The sequence below is a fragment of the Neovison vison genome, chromosome 8, assembly GCF_020171115.1.
Source record: "Neovison vison isolate M4711 chromosome 8, ASM_NN_V1, whole genome shotgun sequence".
NCBI lineage: Eukaryota > Metazoa > Chordata > Mammalia > Carnivora > Mustelidae > Neogale > Neogale vison.
The window spans coordinates 16,118,378-16,135,810 of NC_058098.1; the positions used below are offsets into that span (position 1 = coordinate 16,118,378).

Genomic DNA, 17,433 nt, shown 5'->3' on the forward strand with positions numbered 1-17,433 from the left:
AAGCAGCATCAGTCTGGATTCAGCTTCTCCTCAGTGCTAGTCAAAGTCAGATCTTGGGAAAATGGTGTTTTCTATTAAAACGTGTGAGCTATTGTAGAGCATAACAAATAGCATGGAGGACAAGGGGCGTTAGAGAGGAGTAGGGAATTTGGGTAAATTGAAAGGGGAGGTGAACCATGAGAGACTATGGACTCTGAAAAACAATCTGAGGGGTTTGAAGTGGCTGGGGAGTGGGAGGTTGGGGTACCAGGTGGTGGGTATTATAGAGGGCACGGCTTGCATGGAGCACTGGGTGTGGTGAAAAAATAATTAATAATGTTTTTCTGAAAATAAATAAATTGAAAAAAAAATTTAAAAAAAAAAAAACGTGTGAGCTAAGGGGCACCTGGGTGACTCAGTGGATTAAGCGTGGGTCATGATCTCAGATGGAGTCATGGGATTGAGTCCCACAACTGACTCTGCCCTCAGCCCAGAGTCTGCTTGTCCCTTTCCCTCTCCCCCTGCTTTCACTCTCCCCCTCTCTCAAATAAATAGTATTTTATTTTATTTTATTTTAAATCAATCAATCCTGTGAGCCAAGATCATTCTATCCTGCGTAGATGCTGTTCAAATACAAAGGCAACAGATATTCACAAACATTAGCTAACTCAGAGTGTACCCTGCCTATTAATCTTTCTTGAAAAAACTACTTGATAATAAAATCCAGCAAATGAAAAAATAAATAAAAAGTAGAAAACTCAGGGAGGGAGAGGGAGGCATTGTGACAAAGGGCCGAGCACACCAATGTTCAGACTGTGATTTCAGAGAAATAACAAATGTTTTAAAACTTAGCAATATAAAAAATGGAGATTAGGAATGAGGTAGGAGGAAGCAGAAGGTTAGTGACCTATTCTTTATTACAAGGAGTCCACTCATCCATCCATACTAACAGGTCACATGATTCTCAGTTTGGAGCCAGTGGCACAATGGATAATGCATCTGACCACAGATCAGAAGGTTCCAAGAACATGTGGTTCTTCTCAGGAAAATACAAATTAAAACCACAATGAAATGCTGCTACCTATCTATCAAAATGGTCAGATTTTGTAACCTGGCAATGCCAACTGCTGGAAAGGACACAGAGCACCTGGACCTCTCACACATTGCTGGTAGGAATGCAAAATGGTACCGCCTCCTAGGAAGACAGTTTGACAGTTTCCTATCCAGTCAAACACTTACCTTACAACCTGACAATCTCATCCCCAGTGGTATTTTCCCAAGACAAAGGAAAGTTTATGTCCACAGAAAACCCAGTATGTAACCGTTTTTCAGCTTTACTCAAGTTGCCCCAAATTGGAAACAACCCAAACGTCCTTTAACTGGTGAGCAAACTGTGGTACATCTATCCAATGGACTTCGCAATAAAAAGGAGGGAATTACTGCAACACCCCAACATGGTTCATCTCAAATGCATTGTGCCAGGTGAAAAAAAAAGTCAAAAGGCTAGTTTCTGTATGAATTTTGTGATTTTCTGGAAAAGGTGAAACTGTAGGCACGGAAAACAGATCAGTGGTTGCCAATGTCCAGATGGGGAAAGAGGGGCTGACCGCAAAGGGACCCAGAAATTTGCAGGGGCGGGGGACGCATTCTGCATCTTGACTACATGAGTGTGCATTTGTCAAAGCTCACAGGACAGGACTGGCTCTACAGGGCTCTGTGAAAAATGGATTAGGGAACGAATGGAAACGTTAGTCACAGACTTTTCACAGACTATGACCATGTCTTTTGATTTAATGGGTAATTTTATGTGGCTTGCTCAAAAATTCTGCCATTGGATTAATTGGAAGTATTTTATCTGGGAAGAATACCATTGCTAATTGTGCTTATGATAAAATATATGTATTTTTAAAACCATAGGACTCTAACCACCATATTTTTCCTCATCTCTTGTTAAACTTGGTGGGATCTTTTAGGAAACAATTCCACTTGTGATGAAATACTTGTTCGAGGTTCAGAAATTCCTTTTGTTTCACTTCTTTCCTTCTGTTAATGTTAAATGAAATTACATTTAAAGATTTTATTTTCAAAAGTCTCCCATTTTACGAAAAGTATTTCTATCTGCCTCTCCATCTAGAAACTCCACACAGAAACAGTCTGAATGGTAGTTTTTGAGCGCATAAGGGGAAGGTCTTTTATTTATTATCTCTTTCCTTATTTTTTCCATTTTAATGTGAATGCATTTTTATGAAAAATGCGCATCATTCCCTGACCCCTCCCTAGCTACAATCACAGCTCTGTTGCTTCTCTCTCCTGGCATGCATGTCACTCTTTTACTCTGGAAATGTGGCCACATCTGTCCCACCTCCCTTCTGGACTGCACATTCTTGAGGGGCAAGAGCTCTGTCTCGCTCATCCCTGTGACTCATGGAGGGCCATGCTCCACACAGTAAGTCCTCAAGGCTGGAAGCCAGAACAGAGGAGACCACAGGTGAAGGAAGCTGGGGGAGGAATCCCTCATGACTGTGAAACATAAAAAAACAGTTTTCGGTCCTGACCGCAGGTGATAGTTTCCAACTGTCTACACACAAGAAGAGATATCAAGGGCAAAAGGTGACACGGCTAAAAGCCTAGCTCACAAGAACACTAGGGACCAGACACAGCCATCTCACTGTCTGACATCTAGTGACATGTCTCTCTTCCCAGTGAAAGACTAAGGCTTTGAGAGAAACCTGGTCGTTGGGATTCTAGATCTCTGCCTAAACAAAGAGAACTTAGAATGAGATGAGACACAGAAGTCTGGAAGACACCAAGGTCTCTCAAGCAGAGACTGAAAAACCCAATAGACTCCTAGGCATTCATGAAGTCAACAGTAACGATTTGTAAGCCATCCTCAAACACCAGAACATGAGCTCGCTTGTTACCTCACTGAGGAATGAATTCAAATGATGCATACCACAGAACTATGTGCAGAAGGTACTGAAGATAGAGAAGGTATTGGCTAAGGTATCATTCGTAGCCAATGAGTGAGCCAAGTCCACCACCCACTGCATCTCAACAGGGCCCTGTTGTTCTGTCTTGGTCCTTCTGTGTCCCCAACCACCCCCAAGAAGTGATGAAACTTTGCTTTGGGATGAAAAAAAAAAGCACTGAAAATAAATCCAACTGCTTATGTTGGTAATGAGAGTGAAGAGGAAGTGAAGGTACCCAAGAAAGTGATATAGACTCTACAATGAAAAGGAATGTCATGCAACGACATGGATGGAACTAGAGGGTATTATACTGAGTGAAATAAGTCAATCGGAGAAAGACAACTATCATATGATCTCGTGGAGGAAGTGGAGATGCAACGTTGGGGGTTTGGGGGGCAGGAAAAGACTAAATGAAACAAGATGGGAGCAGGAGGGAGACAAACCATAAGAGGCTCTTAATGTCGCAAAACAAACTGAGGGGTGTTGGGGGGCGGGGGGGAGGGAGAGGGTGGTAGAGTTATGGACATTGGGGAGGGTATGTGCTATGGTGAGTGCTGTGAAGTATGTAAACCTGGTGATTCACAGACCTGTACCCCTGGGACTAATAATACATTATATGTTTATAAAAAAAATAAAATTTAAAAAAAGAAAAGGAATGTCAAATTATACTGTAGGTCGAATCTACCACGAAACCATGATATGTGACTCAGGAAACTGTCAGCAAGGGTTCCTGGCATGGGCAAAAATGCGTATCAAATGAAAACTCAATTCACTCCTTCATGCAATCCTTCATTTGAGGTGCCTGCCTGGCTCAGCTGGTAGAGCATGGGACTCTTGATCTCAAGGTTGTGAGGTTAAGGTCTTCGGTTCAGGTCGTGATCTCAGGGTTCTGGGATCAAGCCCTGCATCAGGCTCTCTGCTCAGTGGGGAGCCTCCTTCCCCTTCTCTCTCTGCCTGCCTCTCTGCCTACTTGTGATCTCTCTCTCTCTCTGTCCAATAAATAAATAAAATCTAAAAAAAAAAAAAATCCTTCAATTCAGCCAATATAATAGATGCCTGGCCACTGGTCTTGGCCTTAAGGATCTAACAGTAAGCAGAGCAAGGTCTCAGGGCAAAGTTCCACGATGACACCATCAATAAATATTATACAGCAGCAAACCGGAAAGGCCCTTAACGAACATCTGGTCTGGGCCTTCTTTTTCCAGATGGGAACATTAAGCCCCAAAGAAAGGAGGAAGTTAGCCAAGACCACATGGTCACCAAGTGGCAAAACCATAGCTAGGGCTCAGGGTCCCTCCAGACCCAATACAAGCTTTCACTTTCTTACCCTTTATGATTTGGCAGAGAGCCCCCCAGGCAGTGCCCTGAGCTGCCCCAAGAAGCTTTTAGAGCTCCTGCAAAACATTTTGTTTGGTATCACACCTGTGGTGACAGCTGAGTTAAACTGAATGTTCACAGTCATTACACACAGAAACCTCACACGAGTCCCATCTACAAGGTTTCAGAATGAATCCAGTTTCCAAACTCTCCTCTCTCCCGCTCCTCATGTCTGTATATGGTAACCTTTAGAAAAGGAGTCTAATAATTAGTCATCTTGGCTTAGTTAAAGACAACAGTATGTTCTCCAATTTCACTTTGTTTTTAACGAGAGTAATGCCAACGGTAATTTTCACCATGGTTAAAATATGCTTCTCAGTTGGGTCTCTGCAGTTAACTGAGACAGCTCTGGTCCCTGCACCTGCCCGGTACTTCCCCACGGCTTGCTCTTCAACCAGGCTGGGCCCCCACCCAGCTACCCTCTCCCTGCTCTCATTCACATCTCACACCATTTGTGTACTGGGCACTAGACTCGATGTTTTGTACTCATCATTACTCTTAATCATCTTTGCAAGGTAAACTTTACTGCCTCATTTTGAAGATGGGAAATCTGAGAACCTGAGGGTACTGGTCCCCATCTACTGCCCAAACCCCACGTCCAGCCACCCTCCCCTCTTCTTCTTGCACGCCAGCCATGCCAAGTTCTTGAAATTCCTCAAAGGCAGTGGTTCTCACCTCAGGCCCTCTGCACATGCAGTCTCCTCCCACCTGAGACACCCTTCCCCCTGACTCTTCACTTTGTTACTCCTACTCACCCCTCAGATTTCAATTCAAACATAATTTCCTAAGGGAAGAATCCCTTGCGCCCTCCTAAGTATTTCTACAGTTAGTTCTTTATTCATGTAACACCCTACACCCCTCTTCGCTCAAAGCAGCAATTACAATTTGTAATTTCATATTTGTGGGATTATTTGCCATTTTCTCACTCCCCCACAAAATCATGAACTCCAGAATGGGGAGGATAGTGTCTGTCTTGTCTACCGACCTCTGTATCCCCACACCTGGAAAGCACACAGAATAGGAGTTTAGATACTATATTGGACGGATGTTGAACAATGGATTGTTGAGAAATGCTAAACAAAACCCTAAAACAAAACAAAGCAAAATCCAAAACCTTGTCACCCACCCAGGTAAGAGATGAGGCTAAACTGCAAGCCCTTCTAAATGCCCAAGCCCTTCTACCCTCCATCCTACTTACTCTCTGTGATAATCTTGTGCTCCCCACTGTGACACGCCACACACATACACCACCCTCAAACTCTGACCCTGGAAGACTCGGCCCACTTCCCTGGAACAGAAGCTCGCAAAACTCTCCAGGCCTCCTAACCTTGCTGTCTGAACCCTGACATTCCCCATCCCACACACCTGGAGCTTCAGAGGTACTGATTCAATGGGTCCAGAAGGGCCTCCATATCTGATAGCAAATCTGATAGTAACTTTGAAGAGAGTGTGTCCCAGACCTCCATCTGAGGGGCCCTAGACTAAAGTGAATCCAGAAGATCCCGCGATTCGGAGGAGGGAACACCTCCATCCCCAAGGCCACCAGACTGCTGGAGAAGCTGCCCTGAAGCTGGAGCCGTGCTGCCCTCTGGCGGTTGTGGCGGCGCTGCAGCCGCTGGGCTTCCCAGAGGAAGCTGGCCACGGGTGTGCCCCTGGACCTGCTTCTCCCTCCCAGGCCTGTCCAGCACCTGCGGCCAGTCCTTGACACTCAAAGACCTCTCGGGGACTAATTTTTCTCTTCATAAATGGAACATGGTGTTTCCCAAACGTCAGTTCTTTGGGTAACATCTCTTCAGCATTTTGCACAACTCATATACCTCATTACTTTTACTTTTTTCTTTATAATTTTTTTTGCGAGAGAGAGCGAGCGAGCAAGCAAGGAAGGGGGTGCTGTAGGTGGGGAGGGGCAGAGGAAGAGGGAGAGAGAGAGAATCTTAAGCAGGCTCCCCACCCAGTCGGAGCCCCATGTGGAGCTTGATCCTATGATCATGACCTGAGCCAAAATCAGGAGTGGGATGCTTAACCAACCGAGCCGCCCAGGTGCCACAGGAGTTGTTCTTTTTAATTAACTTATCTTACATACATATATTTAAAGAAAAAATTAAAGGGGGCACCTGGGTGGCTCAGGGATCAAGCCCTCCACGCCTGCTGGCTGTGGAGCCTGCTTAAGAAACTCTCCTTCTGGGACGCCTGGGTGGCTCAGTTGGTTAAGCAGCTGCCTTCGGCTCAGATCATGATCCCAGGGTCCTGGGATCGAGTCCCACATCGGGCTCCTTGCTTGGCAGGGAGCCTGCTTCTCCCTCTGCCTCTGCCTGCCTCTTTGTCTGCCTGTGTTCGCTCGCTCTCTCTCCCTCTCTCTCTGGCAAATAAATAAATAAAATCTTTAAAAAAAAAAAGAAACTCTCCTTCTGGGGCACCTGGGTGGCTCAGGGGATTAAGCCTCTATCTTCAGCTCAGATTATGATCTCAGGGTCCTGGGATCGAGTCCCGCATCAGGCTCTCGGCTCGGCAGGGAGCCTGCTTCCTCCCCTCTCTCTCTGCCTGCCTCTGTGCCTACTTGTGACCTCTGTCAAATAAATAAAATCTTAAAAAAAAACACCTCTCCTTCTCCTTTCCACCCCTCCGCATATCCCTCTCACACACTCTCTCTCAAAAAAAAGGAAGACCAAACATAACAGGTGTCACAATAAAGGTGCACAGATTAATTTCAAGACTCAGGATGAATCCAAAACCAAAATCCAAATCTTTAACCAAAAAATGAGACTTTCCTGGTATTTCATGGTAGTGTGCTAGAGGACCCAGAAACATCAAATCCCGCCCCACCATCTTCCCTTCCTTAGGAAGTGCCCAAGGGACAGATGCTCCAAATACTAAAGGAAATGGAAAACAAGTTTCCACATTACTGTGACTGGGCTTGAGCCTTAATCAGAGGCTCCATGAAAACCCAAATCCAGAACAAAGTCACCAGTATCTAGGCCACCAGATACAGCAAGCAAAAAAATGCAAGATTGTCGGAGCGCCTGGGTGGCTCAGTGGGTTGGGCCTCTGCCTTCGGCTCAGGTCATGATCTCAGGATCTCAAGGTCCTGGGATCGAGCCCCACGTTGGGCTCCCTGCTCAGCAGGAAGCCTGCTTCCCCCTCTTTCTCTCTGCCTGCCTCTCTGTCTACTTGTGATTTATGTCTGTCAAACAAATAAATCTTTTTTAAAAATGCAAGATTGTCCATTTAAATGTGAATTTCAGATAAACACCAAGTAATTTTTTTAGCATAAATATGTCCCATGCAATATTTAAATTATACTTGCACTAATAAAGTATCATTGTTTATCTGAAATTCAAGTTTAACTGGGCATCCTGTATTTTATTTCACAACCCAGCACACCATAACAGGTAAGTGAGAAAATAAGAGCCAAAGAAGGGGAAGATGGCACACAACCTGCAGCCTGCCACACGATAGGGGATGTGGAAGACATGTCGAGTGGATTTCTCAATCGGCAATCTGGCCAATGCAGTCAGGACCTCCTCCTGGGGAGATGTCAGTGCAAGCAAAGGGCAGCAGCTTTCCCTCCCCGTACTCACATAAATGCTGTTTACGAAAAGCCCACATGCAGTGAAATGCCACATAAAGGTTAAAAGTGAAAGGATTTCCAGATGACTGACAGTGGTATACACTTAACTGCTTTTTGCCAGATGCCAGCTGAAATGGTCAAAAGAAAAACACAGAAAAATCTGTATTAGTGTATAAACCTTGGAGAAACCCAGACCACATGCTAGAAACCTTCAAGTGAGACATAATACAAGGACAGGCCAAGCGGCAAAGGACTGATAGGGGGTGTGCTGGGGGAGAGCTGGATTTTGCCAGCTCCTTGGGAAACTATTGGTAGCTTGAAATTGGCCACAGTGGGAGTGTTGATACCATGGAAATTGGCAGATGCTACAAATCAGGGAGTTTCTGTTGTTGTTGTTGTTGTTAAGAACTGGTTGTTAAACATTTGTTGGACTTCCCATGAGTTCCAAATAAGAAGAAATAGATCGGTGAGTAAGCTAATAGGACTCTGGGGCAGAAGCAGTCAATGCCCCACCTATATCCTTGGGAACTTCCAGTGAGTTCTGGCTAACCTCCAGTCACATTTGTCCACGGCTCCGTAACTGCCCACGTTAGCAGATTAGAAGTACCAAGGAACTCACAAACCCCCTGAAATAGTCCTCCAAGATGAGTCTCTTGGAAGTTGGTATAAACATGCTCCAGTTCCCTGACCCCTGGGTGGGGCCATTCTGAGCTGTGTGCCTTTTTCCCTATTATTTCCCCAAAGGCCTCCAGATGACCACTGAGGTAGCTAGATTAACTGAGGTAGCTAGATTAACCACATGCACTTTAACCTTTGTAAATCTTTACTGGTTTCCATATATATTTTTCTAAATATAATTCTTGATTTTTCTTATTATGGAAAAATATATACACTGACAGCTTTAGAAAGCATAGAAGATATACCATTACAGGGTTTGTCTCACTCTTTTTAAATATTCGTCCCTGCACAGAGCCGTGTATCTCACTTCCCTACTCTCTATAGGCTTACATGCACTTCCTGAAGAAACCACTTGCATCTGAATCCTTGCCTCAGGCTCTGCTTCTGGGAGAAGCCAAGTGAAGACAGAGCCACATCCCCAGCAAGACTCCATGAAATGGACACGTTCAAAGCAGTAAGGAGTATGGAAGCTAATGTTACAGGGAAGCTGTAGGGGACCAATGCTCAGTACTGATGTTACCTCTGAAGCACAGGAGGGCTAGCTCATGGCACTGCAGGCTACAGCCCCACTTCATACCCCCAGCTCTGGCGTTAGCATGAGATATGGGTTGTTCCTGTGGGTAGATGCACAAGGGGGGCCCTGCTAACTTAGGCCACCAAGGCAAACTGAGAAACGGTAAGCACAACAGTGAAGTCACTGCCATGTAGCCTCACCCCTCCACTCGGTTCTTCAGACAATGGGGCCTCCAAGGTAAGGACAAGCAACACAGCAAAGGACTGTTTGCAAAAGGACAGCAAACAGTCCAAAAGGATTGGCTGTGCTGAGACTGGGACGGCATCCTACAGAGGCACACAGACACTCCCCCGCGCCGCAAGGTCTCTTTCTCTAAAAATGAAGAGAGAAGCAACTCGGGACTCATGATGAGCTCAGAGGTCCGAAGGGAGGGGCCTGAGGAAGGAATGAGTACTATGACCTTTCATAAATAACTGTCCCTCAAGAATAAGAGTAAACCTTAAAAACAGAATTCTCTGAAATGTGTTCTATGGAAAACTGGCTTTTCCAGATGGTAAGAGGTGCTAAGAGAAACTGAGGCTTGGTAACACTGAGGTAAGTGAAGGTACGCAAGCAGTTTCCCCAAGGACTTCCTGGATCATGCTGACAGACACTGCGACTCCCCACGACCGGGACACAATATGACAGTTCCCTGAGTGATGTGAAGGACTCATGCTCCAGCTTCATCTAATAAATACAAACAGAGAAGATGTTTAATTCAAACATCTGCAAGGAAGTGACTGAAACCGATGACATTCTAGGCCACAAGGAAAACCTCAGAGATCCTAATAAGCAATCCTCTTTGGTCACATTATCTGACCACAATGCAACAAAAGCAGAAATTAAACAAAAAGGATTAATGAAAGAAATTAAATCACTTGAAAACTTATTCCTAAATAAGCCAAGGTAGGGAACAAAACTGCGATGATAGGCCATTCAAATGTAACGACAACTGGATCTCCGCATAGCAAAACTCGTGGAATGTAACCAGACACTGCCTGCAGCTCTAGATGTTTTTGTTGTAAAACAAGGAAAACTGAAAGTAAATGAAGCATCCAACTCAAGAAGCTAGAAAAAAAACAACAAGATAAACTCAGAGAGAGCATTAAAAGTTAAGCCTGGGTGGCTCAGTTGGTTAAGTCTCTGCCTTCGGCTCAGGTCATGATCTCAGGGTCCTGGGATCGAGCCCCACATCGGGCTCTCTGCTCAGCAGGGAGCCCGTTCTTCCTCTCTCTCTCTGCCTGCTTCTCTGCCTACTTGTGATCTCCCTGTCAAATAAATAAATAAAATCTTGGAAAAAAAAGTTAAGGTAAAAGTTAATGAACTAGACAACATAAAAATCAGTAGAACTGCTCAATGCAAGACTCAGCTCCTTGTAAAGATCTGAGGTATCTACACTTGTAAAAGCCCAACAAAGGGAGGGAGCAGGAACTGCATGAGAGAGAGAATACAAAAAAAAAAATTAGATAAAAATTAGAAAAGTAAAGGAAACTTAACCAGAGAGGAGTTTTCAAATTATAAGAGAATACTAATTACACACAGTATGCTAGTTTATCTAGAATGTTCAATGGGGAATGCATGCGTATTTGTCTGCTTGGGCTATGTAACAAAATACCAAAGACTAGGTGGCTTAAACTACAAAAGTTCATTTTCTCACCATTCTAGAGGCTGGAAGTGCTGGCAGGATTGGTTTCTGGTGGACCTCTCTTCCTGGCTTGCCGATGGTCCTTTTCTCGCTGTGTCCTCACATGGCCTCTCCTCTGTGCCCCTGTGGAGAGATATCTCTGGGGCCTCATTCTCTTATTATAAGGACACCAGTCCTATTGGATGAGGGCCCCACCCTGTGATTTCACTTAACTTCCCTAAAGGCCCCTCCAAATATCAACCCATTGAAGTTAGGGCTTCCACATATGAATTTAGAGGCGGTGTGGGGACACAATTCTGCCCATAACAGCATGATTTTCTAGAAAAATGACAATTGCCAATAGAAGTAGAAAACCATGGAACCAAATTGAACATGGACAGAGAACTATGTCCCAAAAAGGTGAGTCAGAGTTTAGCAGACAAGTTCTTTCAAACTTTCCAAGAATGTTCCTACGCTGTTTAACTACCCAGAAAGCAGAAAAAGATGCGTTCCAACTCATGCTACAAATCCAGCGCAGCCGTGGCACATAATACCGACAGACATAACCAAAACTTCACTTTTTCAAAATCAAGTCTTCAACTCAAAGAAGCTAGAAGGAGCCCAGTGGGCTGAGACCCGGGCAGCCTTGAGTAAGGAGCAGCCCACAGAGGGTGGCGTGGGGGAAGCCCGGCTCTGAGCTCAAGTGTTCAGGGCGTTTACCCAGGCTATCCACACCTGTCTGCTGGACGTGAAGAGAGACACTGGGAGCCAGAAATAGAGTGGCCCGCCCACCCCAGTGCCAATACACATGACATGAGTTTGGCCTATGTGGGATATCCCCCGTCTTGGAGGACGGTGCCAGATCAGAGGATACAGAGGTCACAATGACTGCTAAGGAGTATGAGGAGCAGGTCAACTTGGCTCAGTGTAAGAAATCTATAGCAGAACTCTGTAGGGGGAAGAGAGCTCCCTGTCATCACATCACCACCCTCCAGGGATGTTCCAGAAGGGATGCCAGCCCTGAGAGAAGCCAGTCTTGATGTCAGGTATCTCTCTAACAAGTCTGTGACTCTAATCTTTTAATGGCTCTATCCCACTCCCTAATGACAACTGACTTAGCTGGCCAAGATATACAATTGTTCATTTTTAGAAACATTGTTGACGCATGTTCTGAGACCTCCTCCAAGCCTGCATTACCATCTGTCAGCTGCATGTCTCAAGATGCTAAGTGTGGGAGGGGAAGGAGCAGACTCTGACCTTACTTGCTTTACTGGTCAGGTAAGTGCAGACAGGCCTGGAAAGTGCCAGTTAGATAGGTGTTTCTGCATCCCTCACTCCTAAGTTGCCATAGTGAGCGACCTGTCAGGTCCCAGGCTCAAGAGCAGGAGCTGGGAGAAGGCTGCAGGCTTGAGGACCATTCAAGACATCCATTAGAAGCATTAGAAGCCCGGCCTTCCCTCTCTCCATAATGGACTAAATATTGGCCTGCCACACTAATGGGCGGTTGGCCACAAAGAAGCTATAAGAGCTAAAGCCCTGTTCCTTATTATGTGGATTTCAATGACTGGTGAAGTGCTTTTATCATCTCCATTTGCACACTTACACATGCCTGAATTACTCGGTGCCTGGGTCGGCCCTGGTCATGAGCATGAAAAAAGCTATGGGACTAGGAACTGAAAAAGCACTGTCAGCATCGCCCACACACACTGTGCCAGGCTTTGGGGTTAAGGAAAAGCAGATGCCAAATCACCTGTTAACTCCTAGCAGGGCCAATGTCATACCTCATCCAATACTGGGTTGCAGCTTGAAGAAAATAGGCACTCCATCCCATAAATTGTATGGAAGTTACAATTTACCAAGGACACTTTCCCAGCAAAGTATATCAGGATTTATCCCTGGGAGGGATGGGGAATAGGGGATAGAGGGAGCATGACTCTATGAGTCCCTCATTCCCCACAGCAACACGTTGGTTGGAGACATTAGAAGGCCCACCATCCTAGAGTAGTAGGCTCCTGACAGAAGTCAAGAAGCCCCCAGTGAGCACTGACCAAGTTGTTTATCTCCCCAGTCTAAGCTAGGACTTTGGGTTTTCTCTCTTTGGTGGAGAGGGGAGTATGTTCTGTATGTGTGGAGAAAAGGAAAACAAACACTGGTGACAAGGAGAGAAAGGACATTCTTAGGACCTTCTCTTTTTTTTAAGATTTTGAGTAAACTGTACACCCAATGTGGGACTTAAACCCCAATATCAAGAGTCGCACATTCCACCAACTGAGCCAGCCAGGTACCCCTTTTTGGACTCTGGACAAAGTTCCTATTCTCCTCTTTGTGACTACGCAATAGGATTATGCCTCTTTGACCCTGCACCTTAGGTGTGGCCCAGAGACTTGCTTTAGACCATGAGATGTCGGTGGAAGTGACATGTATCATTTCAGTGGAAGTATGAGAATAAGGTAGAAGCAATATTTGAAGAGATGACTGAACATTATCCAAAACGAATGAAAGACACTAATCCACAGATTCCAGAGGCCTAAAAGTAAAACAAAGAATAAATAAAGAGACCCGCATGTCAACATCATAATGAAACTACAGAAAAACCAAAGATAAAGAAAAGCTCTTTAAAACAGACATACTGGGGCACCTGAGTGACTCAGTAGGTTAGAGCCTCTACCTTTGGCTCAGGTCATTGTAAGGGTGGGGCAGACTGAGTGGAGTCATCCAATCAGTAAGCAGTATGTATATCCACTGGGAAAATTGGAATTCAATTGGCCACCTGTGTAGGGGCGGGGCTTAACCACCCCCATAAAGGTTACTCTGCCAGGCTGCGGGGGGGGGGGGGGGGGGGGGCTGCTGCAGGAGGGGTGGAGTCGGCGGAGAGCAGTGAAGTCTGCGGAGAGCGGTGAAGTCGGCGGAGAGCAGTGAAGCGGTGCAGAGAGCGGTGGAAGTCGGCGGAGAGCAGGGGAGTCAACGGTGAATAGAAGAGCTGTAACAGCTCTTGTAAGAGCTACAACCATGTTTGCAGTCTCCAGCCTCCCGCGGGCCCCGAGCGCCGCCGCCTGCAGCCTCCGGCGGCGGCCCCGAACGCCGCCGCCTGCAGCCTCCAGCCTCCGGCGGCGTCCCCGAGCGCCGCCGCCGGAGGCTGGAAGCTGCAGGCGGCGGCCCAGCAGTCCAGTTGTCAGCGGTCCCTCGACGCCTGCGGTCCTGAGACATCTGCGGTCCAGTTGTCAGCGGTCCCTCGACGCCTGCGGTCCTGATGCCTACAGACCCTAGAGGCCAGCAGTCGGTCCTGACACCTGCAGCCCCTAGATGCCAGCGGTCTGGAGGCGTAAGCAGCCCTGAGATGCCAACAGCCCCTAGACACCAGCAGCCTCGCTGCAAAATGCCTCGCCACCCCGAACCACAAGTGGCCTTGTCCGCAGTGGTGGCTTCCTCCGGGTGGAAGCCTGGTCAGAGTAGCATCGTGGGGAGCAGAGTCTGTGTCATCTGGGTTGTCCTCCTTGTCATTGTTGCTTCTTCGTCATTGGGAGTGGCCTCATCCAGGAAATGGTCTTGTCCAGAACAGCCTCTTCTTGGGAGCGGCCTAGTCCGGGGAGCAACTTCATTGAGCAGTGGCCTTGTCTTGGGAGTGGCCTCTTCTTGGGAACGGCTCCAATCATGGAGCGGCCTCATCTGCGGAGCAGCAGCGTCATCTAGAGCGGCCTCGTCCAGAGTGGCCTTCTTGGAAGTGACCTTGTTGGGTTCATCGTCACCGCCTTTTCATAAGAGGTAGCTCTGACCGGTTGTTTGATTCCTGATGCTTGGCGCGAAATAAAGTTTTGCTTGACCTTCGCTTTGTATCAGTCTCGTTCCTTTGATCACGGACCCTAACAGTCATGATCCCAGAGTCCTGGGATAGAGCCCCGCATCAGGCTTTCTGCTCAGCAGGGAGCCTGCTTCTCCTCTCTCTCTGCCTGCCTCTCTGCCTACTTGTGATCTCTGTCTGTCAAATAAATAAGCAAAATCTTAAAATAAAATAAAATAAAATAAAACAGACATATGAAAAGAAACAGATTACCTTCAAAAGAAGTTAGGTGATGATGGAATTCTGAATTCTCAACCACAGCGGGAACTGGAAGAAACTGAACTCTGCTTCAGTGGGAAGAAAGGAAAAAGCACAAGTGTACTCCATTAAGTCATCCTTCAAGAATGAGGATGAGATAAACACATTTTCAGCTAAAACTGAAAGGGTTCATCGTGAAAACATTCTAAAAAGTAAATTTCTAATGAAAACATAGTGATCCCACATGGCAGGTCTTAAAACACATGTAGCAGAGAGGAGTCAACATGAGGACAGTTGTCCACAAACTTGGACCATGTCAAATGATAACAGCAATGTAGTCTTAGGAGCTTCTTAAAAATTAGGCTTATGGGGCATCTGAGTGGTTGAGCGGGTTAAGTGTCTGCCTTCAGTTCAAGTCATGATCCCAGGGTCCTGGGATAGAGCCCCACATCAAGTCCCACATTGGGCTCCCTGCCTAATAGGGGGCATGCTCTCCCTCTCCCTCTGCCCCCCCCCAGCTTGTGCTCCCTCTCTCTCACTTGCTCTCTCTCAAATAAATACGTAAACTCTTTTTAAAAAATAAAAATAAATAAAATTAGGCTTAAAATAATAATAAGTTAAGAGGGAAGAAAATGTAGAAAAAATCCTGTATTATTTGGAAAAAGGATGAAACTATTATGAACTCTAAACCTTGATAAGTTATTTATGAATGTCTTAATTTGTAATCACTAAATGATTAGAGAATGTAGAACTTACAAAATCATGGGGGAAAGGGATTTTTAAAAATTATTTAAAATCAGGGAGGAAAAGAGAAAAAATAAAACCAAAGCATTGATTAGGAAGCACAAAATAATATAGTAGATTCAACCCCCAATACATAGAGAATTATATTAAACATATAAGTTTAGAAACAGTTAAATGACAACAGACATGCCACAATTTTGAATGGCCGCTTTTCCCAAAGCCACCCTGCCCCTTGAAAGCAACGGACAAGTAGCCTTTTGCTGATGACTCCAGCTGCCCATTGTGACCTTTCATGACTGCTCCTTGACATCACACAGCATAGCTCTTAGACTCAAGGGCAGCAGGCTTGTACCTTCTTTACCTTCCTGTGGGGCAGCTGTGGTTTTCTGGCTCTTGCTTTATAAGGTTCTTCTGTCTCACCTGCCATTTTTAACCCAGTCTCTGTGCAGCTGCCCCCGACAGTTCCTGTCCTTGTCCTAACCCACCACTCGTGGTCACAGAGCACACGAAGCATGAGTTGTTAAGAATGTGGCTGACAGAGCTCTAAGGGCCAGTTCTGGGCAGAGGACAGCTCCATCCTCCTTATCAAAGCGTTTTTCCACGAAGGGCATTTTGTTTGGACTCTGGTCAGTGAGCTCGTCTGGTCAAGAACAATTTCTCATGGAACCCGAAGCCTTAGAAATCTGCCCTTACAACCCTCACCACCGAGTCCCACTCAGCAGATTTCAGTACCACCTGGCTTCGTGCAGGAGGAAGAACCCCAAGAAGGCCAAAAAGATGGCCAGCTGCAAATACAATGCCTGCCACGTGGTCCCCATCAAGAAGCTGGAGGAACACGAGGCGGCCTGCGTCAACAGAAGCACAGTGGAGGAGGAGGACGGCTTGCACCCCTTGAAAGCTAGCCTTCCAAGTTCAGAGCAGAATGGAAATGCCCTTCCAGGGCCCCCCTGGCTCCCCAGTTCTGATGTCTGGAATGTCGATGGCACTAATTGCCATCCCATGTTTGTCCTTAAGACTTTTGTTCCCCAAAAGCTTGTCTGTGAAAGCGATACAAGAGAGTCAGAGAGAGAAGCCCACCCCCCGTCCCTGACCACCCCCCAGAAGACCCTCAGACCAGGAGAGTAAACCACCAGCAGCAGAAAGGAGCCGCTCGCCTCTTAAGTGCCTAAAAGAAGATGCAACTCACCCAAATAAAAGCATGCAAAGTGAACCATGTGGGCTACCTTTATTTTTTTTTTTCCATGTAGCAATTGGTAGAGATTTAAAGGCTGGCAGTACATTCTGCTGGCAAAGACGGGCAAACAGGCACTTTCATAATACCACAAGAATGTAAGCTGGCAAACCTCTGTGGGGGGCGGTTTGGCATTAGCTGCAAAAATCACCAGTGCGCTCTGCTTCCATGAACTATGCCACTTCTAGGAATTCATCCTGTGAATACGGTCGCACTGGGGGAAAATGAGGTAAGTACCAGGTTACCCACTGCCATGTTATTTGTAGCAGTAAGGGTCAAAGAGTCAGAAATGGTCTAAATATCCCTTAGGGGAGGGTCTGATTAAATGAATGATGGTCCAGCCATACAAAGACGTAGTATGCTGCCATGAGAAAGGGTAAGGAGGCTCTTTCTGGACTAGCTTGGGAGGGCTAAAACACAGTGTTTAACTCAGACACCAGCAAATTTTTTCTCTAAAAGGCCAGAGAGTAAACATTTTAGGCTTCACAAGCCAAATGTTCTCTGTCACAACTCTTCAGCTCTGCTTTGGTGGCATGGAAGCAGCCATAGACAGCCATAGACATGTCATGCAGACACATGAATGTAGCTTCCAGTAGAACCATTTATAGAAACTGGTAACAGGCCTGAAGTGGCCTATGAGGAGCATAGTTTGCCACCCCCTGGTTTAAATGAGA

The 17,433-nt window shown here is 46.1% G+C and overlaps 1 protein-coding gene across 1 annotated transcript; it reads left to right on the top strand.

Annotated features, from left to right (window-relative positions):
• Positions 1 to 16,188: 16,188 nt before the first annotated feature.
• On the top strand, positions 16,189 to 16,653 carry GTSF1L (gametocyte specific factor 1 like). The gene is made up of 2 exons (XM_044262312.1): positions 16,189 to 16,465; positions 16,541 to 16,653. The coding sequence occupies exons 1-2, from the start codon at positions 16,189 to 16,191 to the stop codon at positions 16,651 to 16,653; spliced, it is 390 nt and encodes a 129-aa protein (XP_044118247.1).
• Positions 16,654 to 17,433: the final 780 nt, after the last annotated feature.

What these genes read in the sequence shown, in the direction of transcription:
- GTSF1L (XM_044262312.1), top strand. Translation starts at nt 16,189, where the DNA reads ATGGAACCCGAAGCCTTAGAAATCTGCCCTTACAACCCTCACCACCGA. An exon ending in GCAGAATGGAAATGCCCTTC is followed by an intron (nt 16,466 to 16,540) that starts CAGGGCCCCCCT and finishes TGTTTGTCCTTA; the next exon opens with AGACTTTTGTTCCCCAAAAG.